The sequence below is a fragment of the Magnolia sinica genome, chromosome 7 (genome assembly GCF_029962835.1).
Source record: "Magnolia sinica isolate HGM2019 chromosome 7, MsV1, whole genome shotgun sequence".
NCBI lineage: Eukaryota > Viridiplantae > Streptophyta > Magnoliopsida > Magnoliales > Magnoliaceae > Magnolia > Magnolia sinica.
Window position 1 is genome coordinate 4,711,180 of NC_080579.1, and position 19,523 is coordinate 4,730,702.

Consider the following 19,523-nt stretch of genomic DNA (forward strand, 5'->3'; position numbering starts at 1 on the left):
TATATAAATCTCAGGTGGACCACACCACAAAACAATAGTGATTGGATATCCACCATTAAAATCCTCCTAAGGTACACTGTACTGTTTATTTGACATCCAATCGTTGATTAGGTCATAAAGGCCTGGATGAAGGGAAAAAACAAATATCAGCTTGATTCAAAACTTTTATGGCCCCAAGAGGTTTTTAATGGTCCACTATGATTATGTGTTTTATCCACTCCGTTCATCCATTTTGAAAGATAATTTTAGGTCTTTGTCCCAAAAATGAGATATATAAATCTCAGGTGGACCACACCATGGGAAAACAGTAGTGATTGAATGTCCACAATTAAAAACCTCCTAGGGCCCCTGTAATGGTTATTTGACATCTAACCTCTTGATTATGTCGTACATACTAGGATGAAGAGAAAAAATATATCAGCTTGATCTAGAACTTTTATGCCACTAAGAAACTTTTAATGGTGAGCATTCAATCAACACTTTGCGGTCCACTTGAAATTTGGATCAACCTCATTTTTGGGCTCATATCATAAAATGATATGAAAGAACGGGTGGACGGAATGGATGAAACACATACATCATAGTGGGTCCACAAAGTATCAAAAACCAGCCAGGCAGGTTCAATGGCCAATCCGCCTACATCATCGATTCATCCACGTGAAAAGCAATTGCGTACTAAGTAAGTTATGTGAGACTAAACTTGCCTGGAGCGAATCAGGTGAGGCCCAGGACCCACTAGGGTACAGCTCTTATCGTTGGGCCCAACCTGATTTATGTATTCTGTATTTACACCGTCCATCCATTTTTTAAGATTAATTTAGTTTATTTTCTCAAAAATGAAGCAAATACTATTGCCAAGTGAACTATACCATAGGAAATAGTAGTGATTGAATGCCCTACCATTAAAAACTTCTTACGGCACACCTTAATATTTCCGTATTGTTTATCTGCCATCCAATCTATTGATAAGATTAGATAAGACTTGATGAAAGAAACAAACAAAAACTAGCTAGATCCAAAACTTTTGTAGCCATTAATAGCAATTACTATTGTTTTCTATAGTATGGTCTACTTGGTAATTGCATCTGCTTCATTTTTTTGGAAAAGTGGATGGATTACATGAATGCATAATACATGCATCAAGGTGGCCCCACATTAAGGACCGTTTGTTACTTGGTGAAACCTACACACCTCAGGTGGTAGATTGAGTGAAGATAACCTTGTTTCAGGATTAAAGGTGTGGCTAAGGCCGTTGTAAGTAATCATTACATGGTTGAAGATAAAAACATGAATATTAGCTTTGATTTTTATTTAAAAAAAAAAAAAAAAAAAAAAACTGTTGCCGTCCAATAAGTAATTTTCAAACTTTAAGATGGTCCACATGAGCTTTGGATATGGTTCAATTTCATAGATCACCTTATTATTATTTTAAAATGTGCTCGTGGAACGGATGGATTGGATAAGAATCAAACATCGGTGGGCCCAAAGAGTTTACTTGTACGCGATCCTTTTGAGGGAATAAATAGTAGGGGATGGTAGGTGGGGTCATGTTCATGAGAAATCCACACTGTGCATCCGTTTTTTGAGAGATCATTTTAGGTTATATGATTGGAAATGAAGTGGATCAAAAACTCAAGTGGGCCATACGTAGAGGGAAAACTGGGGAATGAGTTTCCTGCCATTGAAACCTTCTCGGGATCTACCTTGATGTTTATATGTCATCCAAACCTTTTATAACGTAATTCCCACTGGGATGAAGTGAAAACACCAAAAACATAACCACTGTGACCATATGAATCTTTCAAATGGTGGTCACTAAATCCACACTGTTTCCTCTCCTGTGACCCACTTTAGTTTTTTATCAACCTCATTTTTGGTCTCATGACCTAAAATGATCTCTCAAAACGGATACACGGTGTAGATCTCTCATAAACATTATATTGGAGCCCACCTAGCATCCCAGCGTAGGAACTTTCCTTTCACAGGAAATCGAAGTCCGATGGTAGGCATAGAAGGAAACGGATTGGCCACTCCGCCTGCCTCCAGCCAATGGCTGTTGGTCGATGCTCCGTCGGACCCACCATGATTTATGTGCTTCATCCATGCCGTCTATCTATTTTTCTAGATCATCTTAGGATATGAGACAAAAAATGAGGTATAACCCAATCTCAAGTGGACCACATTACAGGAAACAGTGTCAAACGAACGTGGACCATTAAAAACTTTTTGGGGGACATAAAAGCTTTGGGTCAAGCTGATCTTTTTGTTCCCCCTTCATCTAGGTCTTTATGACCTAATCAACAGATTGGATGTCAAATAAACAGTACAGTGGGCCTTAGGAAGATTTTAACGGTGAGTATCCAATCACTATTGTTTTCATGTGGTGTGGTCCAACTGAGAATTATATCCCTCTAATTTTAGGTATAAATCCCTAAAATGATCTGTAAAAATGGATGAACGGAATGGATGAAACACATACATCATGGTGAGGCTCACATGTGACCGACCAGCCAATCCGTTTCCAAGAAGGAAATCCTCGTGCATGGTAGGTATCACAGGAAATCGGTATGTAGTTTTACACGTGATAATGCAAGTTCATTACTTGCGCCAGTACGGACCACAGCCGAGGATTTCCATTCCAAATATATAGAATGAATTTCAGCGAGAGAATGTGAAAGAAAATACAAGGGTTTTGACTCTTTTGCATTTTGCTTCTGTATTAAACTATAATTCACTTCACGACCTTCGAATTTTCTTGTAAAGAAGAAGAAGAAAAAAATAAAAAATGAGAAAAGAGGTTGCGAACAAGCAGGTTCTTTTCCGAGATTTCGTAACGGGATTTCCGAAAGAATCCGATATGGTATTGAGCACTGGCACGATTCGGTTGAAGGTACCGGAAGGATCGAAGGCTGTCCTCGTCAAGAATCTCTACCTTTCTTGCGATCCATACATGCGTATCCGGATGGCCAAGAACGAAGATGATGATGAATTTACTTCTTTCATGCCAGGATCGGTAATTTCTTTTATTATTGTTTTACTATTATTAGTTTTGGTTTTCTTTATGTTTGGTTCGAAGACGGAATAACCTTAGCTTCCTCTCATAAAAGTTCGGTGGGTATGCTCATGAAACTGCGGCATTCATGTCATGCCTCGAAATTTAAAATACATTTAAAGTGTACATGATCCCGAGCTGTAAGGTATGAATTAATTATCTCATAGATTCGTCTACACAGGGAAATGGTACTGCAAGGTCGAGCTGTGTGGGGCCCACTATAATGTGTGTCGAACATCAACACCGTGCAATATTTGATGGGTCCCCTTTAGGTTATGGTATATCCTAAAAATCAGCAGTATATGAAACTAGGGTGGGCCTACCATTTGAAACTATGTGAAGACATGACTACAACATATAAAAGCACTTGGTGGGGGCTTACCTGAGTTTTGGATGCGGATGAAACTTGGTTTGACCTCTCATCCAAGTGGGACACACAATGAATGGGTTGGATTTTGTAAATCACATCTTGGGGTGTCCGAAAAATGATTATGAATGTTTTAATGGGAGGGTAACCCCTCTCAACTGTTGTGTGTGGTGTGGCCTACCCAAGTCATGGATTGATTTGATTTTTAAGCTTTTGGCCCACCATGGAATGGTGCATCTGACTAATGGGGTAGATATTCAGTACACAATATGGTGGGACCTCATAGTTCCATTTCCGAAATATATATGTACAGGAATGCTCACCTGCTCACCAGTTTCGGTGAAAACTTCTTTAGAACCTATCACACGGGGCAAGGGCCCAAAATCTAAATCGTTCATGTGATGGAGCACCCCACAAACCCCAGGCCTTGACTTTCACAAAAATCCAAGGGCCTATTTGATTTTCCGGTTTAACTGTAATTACTATGTAAATGGGTAATAATTATTTACCTAGGTAATTACCACATTTTTCTCAATGCTGATGTGTTTGCCTTTTTAACACTTAAATTGAGAAATTTATAAAATCAATGTGGGGCCCATCATGATGTATGTGACTTATCCACATCGCTCATTTGTTATGCCAGTTGAATTTAGGGCATGACCACAAAAATGAGGCAGATCCAAAGCTCAAGTGGACCACACCACAGGAAACAACGTGAATTGAATGCCTACCATTAAAAACCTTTTGGGCCCCTTAAAAGTTTAGAATCAAGTTGATATTTGTGTTTTCACCTTATCCATGCCTGTGTGACCCTATGAACGGGTTTGATGATGAAAAAACCTCAACATGGGCCCAGTGAAAGAAACAACTTTCAACGGTGGATGAATTAAGGCCACTGTTTCCTTTCGTGTGGGCCATTTGAGTGTTGGATCTGCCTCATTTTTCAGCTCATGCCCCAAAATGTTCTAATAAAATAGATGGACGGTGCGGATATATCATATACATTACGGTGGGGTCCATAGATGTAAGTCAGCACTTTTGTATCGATTTTCGAGGCAGAATTACTCACACATTTTCAAACAAGTCGAAAAAGTAATAATTACTTATCTACCTGGATTTACCTATATCATGAAAAATCAAACAGGCCCCAAAACTTTGGTGGGCCATAGAAAAAGGAAACTGCTTCCTTCCTTGATTTGTCTCTCTCCTTTTCCATGGCCTACCAAAGTTTTGAATTAGGGTGAAAGTTGAGCCATAGGGGTTTCATGGGGTGCTGCATCACATGGATGGTTCAGATTTTAGGTCCACGTGATTTGTAATGAGTTCTGAAAAAGTTCTTACGAGTTTTAGTGAGAACTAGTGCACTGGTGAGCATTCATCTATATATGTATATGTATACATATACATACATATAGCACAAAATCTAAACCGTCCATATGATGCAACACCCCATGAAACCCCCAAGGCCCAACTTTTAGCCTGCATCACTATAGACACCCTACTTAAAACGAGGACAAGCCACTCTTAGAGCTTCAGCTCGACTTCAATAAATTGTCTCTTACTAACTTAGAAATCATTGAAAATCCAAACGGATCAAACTGGGAGCATACTACACATGTGCCGGAGACAAATAACGGACCCGATCGGTTAGTACCAATTCTAGTAGCGGTTTGGTGATGGCCGTGCATCCGGACTTTGAAACCTCGAAAATTCTCTGTATGTTACAACTGATGTGCGAAAAAAGCTAAAACGAACCCTCTTTAAACATGGATCGCTTTCTGTACTACTTAGTCTGCCCAAATAATATTGAAGAGGTCATATCTTCAAAATCGAGGAAAGTACAATCATCATTGTATACAAAGTGGCCATGGTATTATTGAAGACAAATTTTGACCGATCAAGATGATTTATGATTCATTAGAAAAGTGGTTAAATAATATTTCTAACAAATATAAGTTTCTTCTAATCCGGATTATAATGAGGAAGATCCATCTCGTTTGTCAAAACCATGCGTTGCCGAGCGAATAAAAATAAAAAAACCTTGGCTGCACTTTAAATCAGTCAAATGAGATCCGATTGAAGTGATTTCAGTTGCATTGAAAAGATTACCAGGCGATGTTTCCAATGATCCTAATATCATAAAAAACAAACCATCGGTCAAATTGCAGACAGCCAATTTCATATATTGGACGGACGTACTTTCGAAAGGTCAAACGAGATCCGATCAAAGTGATTCTAGTCTTATTAGAAAGCTTATCAAATTATCTTTCCAACGATACTAAGATTACCGAAAACGGATGAACAACGAACAAGATACAAATATTTAAATAATTTACATAAAAGGATAAAATCCAATATATAACTCTATGTGTGTGTGTGTGTGTGTGTGTGTGTGTGTGTGTGTGTGTGTGTGTGTGTGTGTGTGTGTATAAAATGTAATCATTACTGTATATATAAATATATTATATATAAGTAATAATTACATGCATATAAAATAAATAAATAAATAAAGTTATTACCTGCATGATATCTTAAGAGATGAAAGAAATATTAATTTAATATAAAAAAACCCTAGCTAAGGACCATACGAGTTGTAAACAATTACAACTCCCATTGTAGCTATAAGGTTTATAAATAGACCCCTTCGGGACACGTAAAATACATACACGTATAAATATATAGATATATAGAGAAACAGAAGGAGAAAGAAACATATGGTGAAAGTGAGAAGAAAACGGAGAGTAGAAAGAGAGATAAAAAATTACAGAATGGGTCTGCAGGTTGGAGTTCACCTGTAAGTGCTGCCCACGGTGTCTTAAATATTTCCAACATGCTGACATGCTGCCTGACATAGGAGATAAGAACAGCCATCAAAGAAGTCATTAAAACTAAAAGTTTATCCACATTTATTTAATTTGCATTCCACTCCACGCATTCCAATTGCATTACCTATATCTACATTTCCTTATCTCATTCTACATTATTCTCCCTCTTTCATTTTTTACTTTTTTTGCCTACCTAAGATCTTAAATCCTGGGCCGAAAAATGGCGGTTAATCCATTCCTTTTCCGTCACCGAGGCCCTTATTCAGAATCTACGATTGCATACCAATTGTAGGAGTCATTTGAGTTAGGAAATCGTGAGATTCCCTGACTTCAAAGTGGTTCCATAGTTTCTAGCTAGCCGTAGATTTTAAGTTTATTTGGCTAGTGACGACTCTGAATCAAATGCATTTTTTCACCTGAGTCAATAACATACTTTGGCTACAGTAACAAATCAACACCAAAACCAAAGAAGTGAGGGCACCACCGCCACGCTTGTGCGTGCGTGGGGGAAGGCGTTCACAATCACGTGAACGGTTCAGATTTTGTGCCCATAACATGGGTACAAAAGTGGCTCATGTAGAAAGGTGCACAAGTGAGCATGACTCTGTGTGTGTAATCATTCATATTGTAATAGAATACACACACACACACACACACACACACACACAAATAGTCATTCTTCCAAACTAAACCATAAAACTAATCATTCAGATTGTAATAGAATAAATGTAACTTTAAATTATACTTCATAAATTTCAAAATCCAAATCTATAGTCATTATTAAATCCATCTCATCACTGATTTTACTTTAATTCGTGACAAGCCTTTTAAATAAAACATAAAAAAAAATCTAATTCTCATAAAAGTGGTCATCTAGGAATCCTTCGTCTCTAGCTTCTCTCTTATCATGTAAACTTGCAAGTATTGTTGATTTAGTGATCTAGAAGCCTAATGAAATTATATCCACCACAAGTTTGATATATACTCAATGGAGGTAAGTAAAATATAACTTTGTATAGTTTAAAGAAAAATACAAGAATGTCATGAATTCGAAATAGACATGATAGACATAAGTAAAACATATAACAAGATTTCATGTCATGTTTTAAGATTTTTAAGATAAGTATTGTAACAACCCTAAATTTTCGTGCATTAAAAAAATAAAATAAATATTTAAATATTTTATTTTTAAATAAAAAATAAAAATAAGTCAATATTTGAGTTGGTAGAGACATTCTTATTTGAGAGAGAGGTTTAGGGATCGATTCTTGTAGTAATAGTAATTTTTTTATCAGAAAAAGGGAGAGGGGATTCTAAGAAGGCTTGGTCATGTAAGTTCTAACCCTTACATCTTTTTAATTTTTTATTATGTTATTAATTTTTTCCCAATATATACAATAGATGGTGTGGTTCATCCACACTATCTTTGTATAGGTGTGTAGAGAAAATTTTAATAAAGTGATGCTTTTATGATTTCAAATCTGGTTAGTAATATTTTAGGAATAAATTAAATTGATGAAATCTGATTGTGTTAAGATAGATCTGAATGAGTCATTTGATCCTAAGCATCAAAAGATAACAGTGCATTGAATTTTATATTGATCTGACTATTTGATGGGCCACACTAGTCAAATCTATAAATGTTTAATAAGGAAAGTTTAGATTTCTGCGCAACTGATTGATATTATTTAGCGTAGAAAGTCGAGATGGACTATTGGTGTATATGTGGTTAAATCCATACCATTCATCCAATGTGTAGAGGCAAGATATGCCAAGACTTCAAGAATCTGAATGATCCAATCATCTGGTGGGCCACCCCAATTAATAATTTGACATTCAATTTCAAGATCTTAAAAAGAAAATCTAAAATTTGATAATTAAATTTAATAAACATATAATTTTAATTCTCTGATAATTTGGGGTTTGGCCACCTAGGATGTAACAAAGGTGGGTCCCACTTTATAATATAACTACATGAATAATAATGTTGTTGATATAACTGATAGGAGCTTTGAATTCAAACTAACCCAATTACCATGTGGATTTTACACTATCAGACTTGGGTGAGTAACTCAACGTGTCTCATAATTTATTGAAATTAAAATAAATTATTTGTGATTGTTTGATTGATTAATATATTGATTTGAGTGTTTTGTTGCAATATTGTATGCTATGGTAAATCACTTGTTAATTTATACCAAATTACATGACTATGATAATTGTACATTAAATTCGCATATGAATGATCTTATCGAAACAAATTTCTATAACAGTTATGAAAACGATACATTCATACACTATCCATCATTCATTAGATTTACATAATGCATGGTCGATCCTAGGGGCCCTCTCTAGAAGAAATATCGATCATGGTAGAGCATTACCAGATGTGCGCTATGCCCATACCTATCGAAAGGTGGAAGCCTACCCAACAGGTGGATGCGGGTTGACGACTTCTAACCGAAGCAAATGAACGATCATCCCATCTGATGCATTCATACACCATTTGTATCTATATTATTGTACATACATTTTTTATATTATTTTAATTACTATGGTTATGAACCATGCTGGGTTATTTCACTAAGCCTGTCCAGCTTACCTTTTTATTGATGGAAAAACCGTACAGATGACCATTAGTAGATGATGTGGTGCAAGAACCGGAAAGATCTACCGCATCTGCACATGATCCATGTGAAACGTGACCATACTTATTTGAAGATAAAGTGACAGCATTAGATCATTTCTGATTATGTGATTTATTTGCTAGAATAGTTTGATTAGCGTATAATGAATATTGGTATTGATTTTGAAATTTTAAGAAATTGTTTAAACTTATCTCATTGAAACAATGTCAGCCTGGAATAAACATATTTATAGTATGATGAATGATTTTTAAGATTTATATTGTTTTAAGAGTCGTCAAGATTTATATATGCCTGGTTGATTGGTGCTAAGTATTATGTATGTATGATTGGAGTTGGGGTGAAACTTAGACTAATTGTAATTATCACCTCTGATTAAACTGATTAAGGAATTGATTTAGTACATTTTGTGTACGAGTTACGACTTAAAACTCAGATCTGAGGGTGCACACTCTGTACTCAAATTTCGTGGCGTGACAAGTATGATATCATGATTTATGAATTATGTATGCAATATAAGTCATTATGAGTATAATCTTTCAAGAAATCTTCTCCCGAATATCTCATCGCAGTCAATCATCATTTCTATAAAGGTAAAGGGAACCCCTCTAAAATATCCTAGCACAATCAGTTACCCTTACCATAAAGGCCAAGGGAACTCCATCTCGAACAATCACCTTTGCCAATTTTTTTTCTCTTCTCTTCTTGTTTTCTTCTTCTATTTTCTTTAAGTTAAAAGAACTCATTGACTACTATGCTATTTCATGCTAACTTGAACTCAAATCAAACCCAATTAGATTTTGAGTTTGAAAACTTTTTTTCTTCCTGTTTCCAATTCATGAACTTGCATTTGTTAATTTTTCATTATTGTGCAGCCCGTTACCGGCTTTGGAGTGGCTAAAGTTTTAAACTCACGACATCCGGACTTCAAAGAAGATGACTTGGTTTGGGGGATGACTGGATGGGAAGAGTTCACTCTCATATCAGAGCCTGAGACCCTGTTTAAAATTAAATACACTGATGTACCTCTTTCTTACTATACAAGCATTCTTGGTAAGTAGTTTTTCTTAGTTTTCTTACAAAAATAAAAAGCAAGAGCACAATTTCTTTCAAAAAATTCGACACAAGATAGAAGAGAATATAGATAGAAGAGCAGAGGTGTGTACAGCTTACCTCCACATTTGTTAACAGGGTCCACTCACATGTCATTTTGCAAATTCTGGTTGTTTATCTAGGCTCTATTGTCGATTGGCCGTTAGCACGAAAATCAATCCCACTTGGGCTATACTAGCTATTTGATTAAAGGGCATTTCATCCGTCGGAAGTGGTGCCATTGCTTTGTTTTTCTAGCCGTCCATTTATGTACCATCATTTTATTTAAGATGTGTCCAGTTAGAGCAAGTTTGGGCTATGGCCCTGCCACGATGGACATGTTAGATGAACATAATGAAGTATGAATGTTGATATATGCGGGATTTATTTTTTTATTTTTTTATTTCTGTGTGTGTGTGTGTGTGTGTTGTTGTTGATATATGCAGTAAAACTGAAGGATTTTACCACTAATTAATTTCATAAAAGGGGTTTAGTGGAGTTTATTGCTCCTGTTATTCTACTACCAGGGGGTAAGACGTGTAATGGACATGTAGATGTTGGGCAGGGGGGGGGGGGTGAGAGAGAGAGGATGTTGGGAGGCTCATCTCCACTTTGTAGTGGTGTTGCCCACTCAAGATTAGGTTTTTGGTATGTTTTAAGCTCACATCCTAACATGAAACAGTACAATAAATGTATATAGTGGATACCATACTCATCATGGTGGGCCTAAATGGCATAGGCGTCCTGAACACTACATGTCTATACAGGTGACACGCAAGGCATGGGCTAGTGCCATTAAAGAAGTGAAAGGACATATATGCGCTCGATTGAAAGGCCACGTGTTTCCATTTTATTTTATTTTTTTAATAAAAAGTTTACGCCCCTTCCTATGACTAATTGGTAAAATGGGCCACTGAGCTATAGTCCAATTGATATGCTGCTTTTAGCTACCTGAACCATTTGTGTAAGTCACTAATTCCAAAGGCCCCGCAAATAAAATTATGAAGTGTCTTGGTTTAACCATCAGATGGAGTTCAATCAATCCACTTTTGCCCATTTGTGTGATAACCACATTCATTTCAGATAATGGATTAGCATTCTCATTTCCATTTATGGAAATGTCTAACACCTCATCTAACTACACTGCTTGATCTTCAGGTATGCCTGGTCTTACAGCTTATGTTGGATTTTATGAGATCTGCGCTCCTAAGAAAGGTGAATACGTCTTTTTGTCAGCAGCTTCTGGTGCCGTGGGTCAACTAGTCGGACAATTCGCAAAGTTGATGGGCTGCTACGTTGTTGGAAGTGCTGGTTCTAGTGAAAAGGTTAGTCGCTAGCAATGAAGAGTGTCATTTTCACCTTGGTAAGTGAAAGTTATTTCCCAGATTGAAAGATCCCAGCACCAATCCTAGTCTTTTTTCAGTTGCATGTGGACTGTTGCTGTATTCCTCTTCTCAAATATTAAGAATTTGAATGATTGGGTTGTTCTATTGAGGAGGTTCTCGGATCATGGTTCATCCGCATTGTGGCACATCATAATATATACCAATGGTCAGGATGGAGTAGTACTTCTTAGTAATCTAGATCTAATATATTGGCATGCATGCAGTCCTAAAATGCAAAATTCTAGATAGCAGAGAGTTTCTGTTCTCAGTAGTACCTAGAAAACATTTTCTAATATCATTGTGTGGGCTCAGGTTGACCTATTGAAAATTAAGTTTGGGTTCGACGATGCTTTCAACTATAAGGAAGAACCTGACTTGAACGCAGCTTTAAAAAGGTGAGTATCCGCGTTAGTGTTAGCATATAAGAATCTCGAAAACCATTGATTTGGTTTCCTTCAAAACATCATTGTTCGTTGATCCACAAGCCCTACACATGATTAAACACACACCAACCATGCCTTGGACACACAACTTGCGCAATGTAAATGAACTGGACCAGTAATCAGGTTGGCCTGCGTGACAAGCAGGCGACACATGTTGAAGATGCTTTAGAAAAACTTGCCAAAATCAACATTCTACTTGTGTGATGTCCACTGGTTGATTGGACAACCTGATTATTCAGATAGATCACCTAGCCTAATTGCCCCACACAAAGGCCTCTCTACATGTGAATGTAGGCTTAGCAAAGCTCTACATTGTCTGGGTGACAATTTCTATTTTCAAATTAATGAAAAATGGCATCCTAGTCATGCTTGAAGACTCAAATGTATTTTGTTTTCTGTTTTGTAAAAATGTTTGGAATCCATTATTAGGTATTTTCCCGAGGGCATCGACATCTACTTTGAAAACGTGGGCGGTTTGATGCTTGATGCAGTACTAGCGAATATGAGGCTCCATGGTCGCATTGCAGTTTGTGGTATGATCTCTCAGTATAACCTTGAGAAACCTGAAGGTGTGCACAACTTGCACTACGTCGTCACAAAGCGCATCCAGATGGAAGGGTTCGAGGCGTTCAATTACTACTCTTTGTATCCTCAATTTCTTGAGGTGGTTCGACAATATATCAAGGAAGGGAAGATTATTTATGTGGAAGACATAGTCGAAGGTCTTGAGAGTGCTCCGGCAGCCTTAGTAGGACTCTTCACAGGACGCAATGTCGGGAAACAGGTAGTTGCAGTTTCCCATGAGTGATTCTGAGGCACGTTGAAGTAGAAAAAAGACATGAAAATGAACTTCTTCTTCTTCGTCTTCTTCTTCTTCTTTTTTGTTTAGCTTGTTAGTACACACCCATGTCAGTACACACACTCCATGTTAGCTACCCCCACTAGGGATCGATACCAAGACCTCAAGTGTTGAAACGAGGTATCTCCACTCAGTCTGCCAGTTGAGCTATGGATATGGGTGTCGCTATTACTATAGTCATAGAATAGTCTATAATTGGATTTTACACATGCATAGTACTTTTAAGTTTTCCTATTTCAAACAATGTTCTATGTATCAGTGTGTCGCTATGTGTCACACCAATGGAATACAAAAATATGGTGGGAAATATCATAGGTATTACCTAATATCTACTCTTATCTTGATTTTTTTATTTTATTTTATTTATTATTTATTTTTTTATTTTGAATTCTTAAATGTCGAGTTGGGTTGAGTCTTCAAGTAAACCTGGACCGGCTGAACATCGAGCTAGGTATACGCCATAGACAATGCTTTCTGCTATAAACCAAAAGGATAAAAAAAACTACATAAAATAAAAAAATAAAAATTTCCGATTGGAATTGTGGCGCCACAGTCCAATTGGCTCATGTTTAGAACCATCTTTGTGGGCCGCAAAGTTTAATTGGACCATTGATCGGGCATCAAATTCAATCTTGGCTTGGACTGAGGTTCTATCACATGTGGGGTTCACTCCCGAACCTCTCCCATTGTAAGCCTGTATTGTTGCCTTAGATGCATCAACATCTCCAGCTTCAAGACAACTTACTTCAGAGTTTGGTTATTGCATCGATCCATGACTCACATGAAACTCTCTGAGGAATAGTGGGCCTTCAGGATCTGATGGTCTACATGATATGAGACATCCACAAAACTGAGAATGAATAGTGCAAGTTCAACGGTTCACCTAACCACTACTGAAGCAGATGAGTCTAATCACTTCTCTGATTATACGATATAGATGCCATCGGATTATGATTTACGACTTGGATCGTTTAAGGGACAAACTAGATAGATAAGGGAAAAATGATTTTTTTTTGTTTGGTTTTGTTTTTAAAGCTAGAACTCGGTTGGATTACTTCTTTTCTATTTGTGATGATTCCACATTTCAAGCTTCATGGAACCCACCCACTAGTGAGTGCCCACAAGTGAGCCCACGGGCCTATGTCCAACATCACATTTGCATTTAGGTCATGCAGCTCAGCCTTCTCATTACACCCCAGCCTTCTCATTACACCCACAAGTACGCCTTCAAGATGAGAGGCTGCTGTTATTGCAAGGTAACAGATGGTATTTACGTTTGTACAAGTCTCACCGTGGGAGTGATCCGGACCCTTTCTCATTGAGAACTAATCACCCACGGGCAATGTACCACAACTTGTGGTGTCATGTTGATAATTTTTCCGGCATATACCACTTGTGTAAGACATCAGGACCATGTGAAAACTTTAGGTGGCCCATTTATACTGGGGAATCAGTTGGGTGTTTGTAGCACGCGCTGTTTCGGTCTTGATCAAATCCAAATTCAATGCAAATACATGAATTTTGGGCTATGGATCCTTATTGTTGCCCGGGTGGTAGACTCTTAGGAGTTTCAACACCCGGTCAAGGGTTCGAGTATCCATAGGTGGTAAAATCCCACTATGGCGTGAGTGTGTGTAAAAAAAAAAAAAGAAGAATTTTGGGCTATCAACATGTTTGGATGATCAGAATCATCCCATACAATTACGAAAAGCTCACCATTATGTCTATGAAGTGTCCACTCCATCCTTGATCAGTTGGTGCCAGATCCAAAAGTGGAGCAGATCCAAAAATCAAGTGAGCCACAGATGGGAATGTCATCATTCAAACCTTTTGCGGGCAGACCAAAGTTTCGGGGGTTATGTATCGAAATCGGATTGCGTACTGAGTTACCCTGTGTGCTCTTAACGTACTGAGTAAACTCAGTTGGGCCCACCTTGAATGTATGTGGTCTATCCATGCCGTCTATCCTTTTTTCCATCTAATTTAAGGGGTTGAATCCAAAATTGAAGCATATCCAAAGATCAAGAGAATCATACCACAGGAAACAGTGGGGATAATGATTTCCACCATTGAAACCATGCTAGACCCAACAGTGATGTTTATTTGTCATCCAACCTGTTCATAAGATCACAAAAACATGGATGAAGAGAAAACACAAATATAAGATTTATCCAAAACTTCAGCGGCCCTCAACAAATTTTCAACGGTAGAAATTCAATTCACACTGTTCCCATGGTGTGGCCCATTTGAGCTTTGGATATGCTTCATTTTTGGGTTCAAGCACTAAAGTTATCTGGTAAAATGGATGGAAGGAGTTGATAAAATATCTAAATCACAGTGGACCCCACAGAGTTTACTCAGTACGCCTAGCCTACCAAGTTACTCACCACACAATCCGCTTCCCATTGAGAAGCACCTGAACGCTAGGCCCGTTTGGACGGGTGGATTGGAAGGGATTGGATGCTAGGGGTGCACATCGAACCGGTAGAACCGTGGAATTGGATCGGAACCGACCAAACGGTCCGGTTTGGTCCGGTTTTAGAGTGCACCGGTTTCGGTTCCGGTTCCAAAAATTAAAGAACCGTTTAGTTCAATTCGATTCTGGTTTGGGAGTATGTAGAACCGAACCAAACTGTAGATTCGAACCATGAATCCGAACCGTAGATCCGATCTGTGGAACCGAACCTGGAATCGTGAGTTTATAACATATTTTAGTTGTATATTTGACTCATAATTTATAGTTTACAATGCACCCTTTGCTTGTTTTCATAAATGTATTTTTTTCACACCATATACATTATCTAAACCATTCATCAAGTGGATCACAACCCGAATGGACATGGGCTAAATTATAAAATAGAACATGCAACTGGGCCGGATTATAAAAAGCCTAGAACCGTGGAACTGATCCGGAACCGAACCAGTTTTCATAGTCCGGTTTCAGTTTGATTCTAAGTTGCTAACGGTCCGGTTCCGGTTCCGAAAATCCTGGAATCGTAAGGAACGGTTCGGTTCCTGTTTCACCTCAGAACCGGACCGAACTGAACCGTACCGTGTGCACCCCTATTGGATGGTATTGGAAGGGATTGGAAGTTAAATCTCGGGATTGGCCGGGCGTGCCAAATAGACTGGGTGATTTGATCCTGGGATATAGCAATCCCATGGATCTTAAGACAATCCACTGACAACACCATCATTACCTTTAAATCCCATCCAATCCACCCTAATCCGTTCAAATTTGCCTGAGATGTGTTTGGTTCGTGGGATTGGAAGGGATGGGAAGGTTTAATCTTGGGATTGGCCGGGCATGCCAAACAGACTGGATATAGCAATCCCATGGATCTTAAGACAATCCACTGACAACACCATCATTACCTTGAAATCCATGCCATCCACCCTAATACCATTCAATCCCTTCCAATCCACCCGTAATGGGAGTCTTGACTAACTCATGAGATCACCATAAATAGTTGAAATATGTATCAAGGTCCACTAAATAAAAGAAAAGAAAAAACGGACAAGTCTGATAAAATGGTCATTGATATCTTCTTCAATAATAAATCATTGGTTTAGTTGAACAACTAAATAAAATAAATAAACTAACCTTTCTCTTCATCTTAGGTCAATAGATCTTCTATAATTATAAATCCCCTTAGGGCTGTTTTGGGCGAGGGATTTGAAGCAGTCATGTAATAACCTGCTTTTCAATTCAATGGTGGGAACCTCTCCCGCTGTTTCAATTGGTGTGGTCCACTTTAGCATCAGATTAGCCCCATTTTTTGGCCCGTGCCCTAATATCAATAAGAAAAACTGATGAACGGAATAGATTTGCTGCAAAACTATCGTAAGGCCATCGTGAATTTTTTATATATATATAAAAAGGCCAAGAGTGACGTGATTGCGTGCGTCACCTTATAACAAACCTACCTCCGGATTCTCTCTCCCATCTCTTTCTCCACGTTGATAGCACCCTTCTATCCCTTCCAAACCATCAGGAATGTCGGCCTAAGCCCCATTCAAACATTGAGGAGGTAGCTAGCTAGGTCCTACCATTCTGACCCATCATTAAAAAAAAATGACGCTAGTGACGTGTTATCGCACGTTACCAATTGAAAGGAAAATGTATCCGCAATTTTCTCTCTCCATGCCTTTTTCGTTTGGCCGAGAGAACCAAACCCCTCTTCGGCGTCAAACCTCTATTCTTGGGCATGACTCTTTGATCTGAAGTATTCATGGCCATCTCAACTATCGTAAAAAAAATAATCAGCAACATGCGTTAACGATGCGCACCACCTCGACACCACTGTCCTCCCAACCCATTGGAAAAATATCTATTAATGCTTTCATCACGTATCTTTTCCTAGCATCCTAATATCTCACCTTACCACCTAAAAGGATTAGATCTCCTAAATCCTCACCATCTAGGGATTCATTAACACAGGTTGCTCTTTTGTCCTTGATCTGTTTGGGTTTTTGCTGCTTTTGATCAGTTGCATTTGATTCCCCACATACCAGATAAATTCATAGAACCCTATAAACTCGATCTTGCATCCGATAATTCAATCTATCGCTAAGGAGAATGATCTACATGCAGAACCACTCTATGTGTATAGCTTCAAGGTGTATAAATTATCTTTAATGTGTGGCCAGTTCACCAACCTAATCCACTCCGATATTGATTAGTCTCAACTTTAGTTTCATATCATCTTTCAGAAGGAGTTAACTTGATATGACCATTAACTAATATCTAAACTAGGTTGTACTTAATAAACATATTGGATCATCAAGAGTTGAATGGTTTATAGCACTGTGTTCATCCTGTGCAGTAGGCTTTCTTATGGGCTTATACAATCTAGCTCTACCTTACGATCAGGTTCATTAGTCAGGGAGTGAGAGGTAAATGGCGAGAGAGCCAGCGAGAGATCCGAAGATTGCAGTTGCTAGACACACGGAGAGAGGAAAGGTCGGGGAGAGGTAGATCCCTGGACAGGGGCGTAACAAAACAGAAGCGTTCGGTGGTGGAGGTGACTACGGACAGGGAAACCCTCTCACCGGCTTCTCCAAGGAGCCCCTCTATCGCCAACAGGAGGCAAATCCCTCTGTTCCCAAAAGACCTCGGCTACAGTTTATTTGTGAGAAACATCCCTTTCGATTGCGGTGCAAAAGACATTCACGAGATTTTCCAGAAGTACAGGAGGGTGTTGGATGTTTACATCCCAACCCTTCCTGGTTTGCAAAAACCCAGAGGATATGCATTCGTCAGATTCAGGTACGAGCAAGATGTTAAGGCGGCAATGGACATTCTCAACGAAAGGTGCATCGACAATTGAGTGGTCTCCGTGAGATGGGCGAAATCCAGATACACCCCGCCTCCTCAGAAACGGCCGGAGAATCAGGGCAAAATCAACCTGGATCAGGACAAAATCAACCTGGATCTAGGTCCGCCCCTTTCATATGTGGTAGCTATGTGGAAAAAACAGCCTCCAACCTTATTTCCCAGAGCTCAGGACGATGAGATTCAGACTGTGGCAGACCCAGAAGCAGTGAAAACCAGATTGAGGGATCTTCAGCTTGGTCTCGTGGGTACAACTGAGGGACCACAAACATCCATTACGGATTTGATGGAAAAGATCAATAAATCATCATTCGGTGATGAGGCGATAGACATTGTCAGGATTACCCACTGTAAATTTCTCATGACAATGAAATCAAAGACCGTCTTGAGGAATTTCTAAGAAGACTCAATCCTCCACACGCAGATGGGCCTGATTTTAGTGTCAAAATGGTCCATGGAGGAAGCGATCACTACGCCAAAATTGCAAAAAAGGGACGGTCCAAAACTGTCCCAAATGACAAAAAAGGACAGTCATGGACCGTTGCAAGGGCCATCAAATTTTGACGTGTCGTATTACTTAAAGGACGGTCGAAAACCATCATTTTTATTGACGAAAAAAAGACGGTCATGGACTGTCCTAAAAAAGGATGGTCGTGAACCGTCCTTAAAAAGGATGGTCTCGGATCGTCTCTTATAAGCCTTTAAAGGAAGGCCATCGACTGTCCTTTAAAAGGACGGTCATGGACCGTCCTTAAAAAAGACTGTCATAGACCGTCTCTGATAAGCCTTCAAAGGTCGGCCATAGACCGTCCTTAAAAAGGACTATCGTAGACCGTCTCTGATAAACCTTCAAAGGACAGCCATAGACCATCATTTAAAAGGACGGTCATGGACCGTCCTTAAAAAGGACTGTCATAGACCATCTCTTATGGGCCTTCAAAGGACGGCCATAGACCGTCCTTAAAAAGGACTGTCATTTTATGAGGGTCAATATACACCTGTTACAATATATTTCATCGTATTCTTCCTAATATACACCTGTTATATAATATATTTCATCATATTCACATTCACATCCATCTAAACAACCCAAACTACGTAAATCCAACATAAACTACATTCATCCAAACATAAACTACATCCATCCAAACACAAGCAATCTTATCCACATTACATTCATCCACACATAAATACAAATAAGTTTAACATCATAAATAAAAAATGAAAAAAATCAGCAGCAATTTTTTTGTGTCTTTCACCTGAAAAAATAAATATTAAACCAACAAAACATTATAATTCGGAATCATGAAGAATTGCATAAACTTCTTCCAAAAAAGTGGGCACGTTTTAAAAATAAAATTGATCATTAAAATAGGTTTAGGTTTAGGTTTTAGGTTTTAGGTTTAGGTTTAGGTTTAGGATTAGGTTTTAGGTTATAAGTTTAGGTTATAGGTTATAGGTTAAGGTTTAGGTTATAGGTTTTGGTTTAGGTTTAGGTTAAGGTTTAGGCTTAGGTTATA

The 19,523-nt window shown here is 38.4% G+C and overlaps 1 protein-coding gene across 2 annotated transcripts in view; it reads left to right on the plus strand.

Moving 5' to 3' along the window:
• Nucleotides 1–2,765: 2,765 nt before the first annotated feature.
• The window catches only part of LOC131250906 (2-alkenal reductase (NADP(+)-dependent)-like), a 107,385-nt gene continuing 90,627 nt past the window's right edge, over nucleotides 2,766–19,523 (plus strand). Inside the window, exons 1-6 of one of the 2 annotated variants that reach the window (XM_058251304.1) lie at nucleotides 2,768–3,013; nucleotides 9,765–9,942; nucleotides 11,140–11,306; nucleotides 11,679–11,761; nucleotides 12,239–12,634; nucleotides 12,707–13,006. In XM_058251304.1, coding sequence (XP_058107287.1) covers nucleotides 2,786–3,013; nucleotides 9,765–9,942; nucleotides 11,140–11,306; nucleotides 11,679–11,761; nucleotides 12,239–12,617 — 1,035 coding nt within the window. In that variant the 5' untranslated portion in view covers nucleotides 2,768–2,785 and the 3' untranslated portion in view covers nucleotides 12,618–12,634; nucleotides 12,707–13,006. Of the gene's footprint in view, nucleotides 3,014–9,764; nucleotides 9,943–11,139; nucleotides 11,307–11,678; nucleotides 11,762–12,238; nucleotides 12,635–12,706; nucleotides 13,007–19,523 lie in introns of those variants that run through there. The other variant, XM_058251303.1, reaches the window with a different exon arrangement.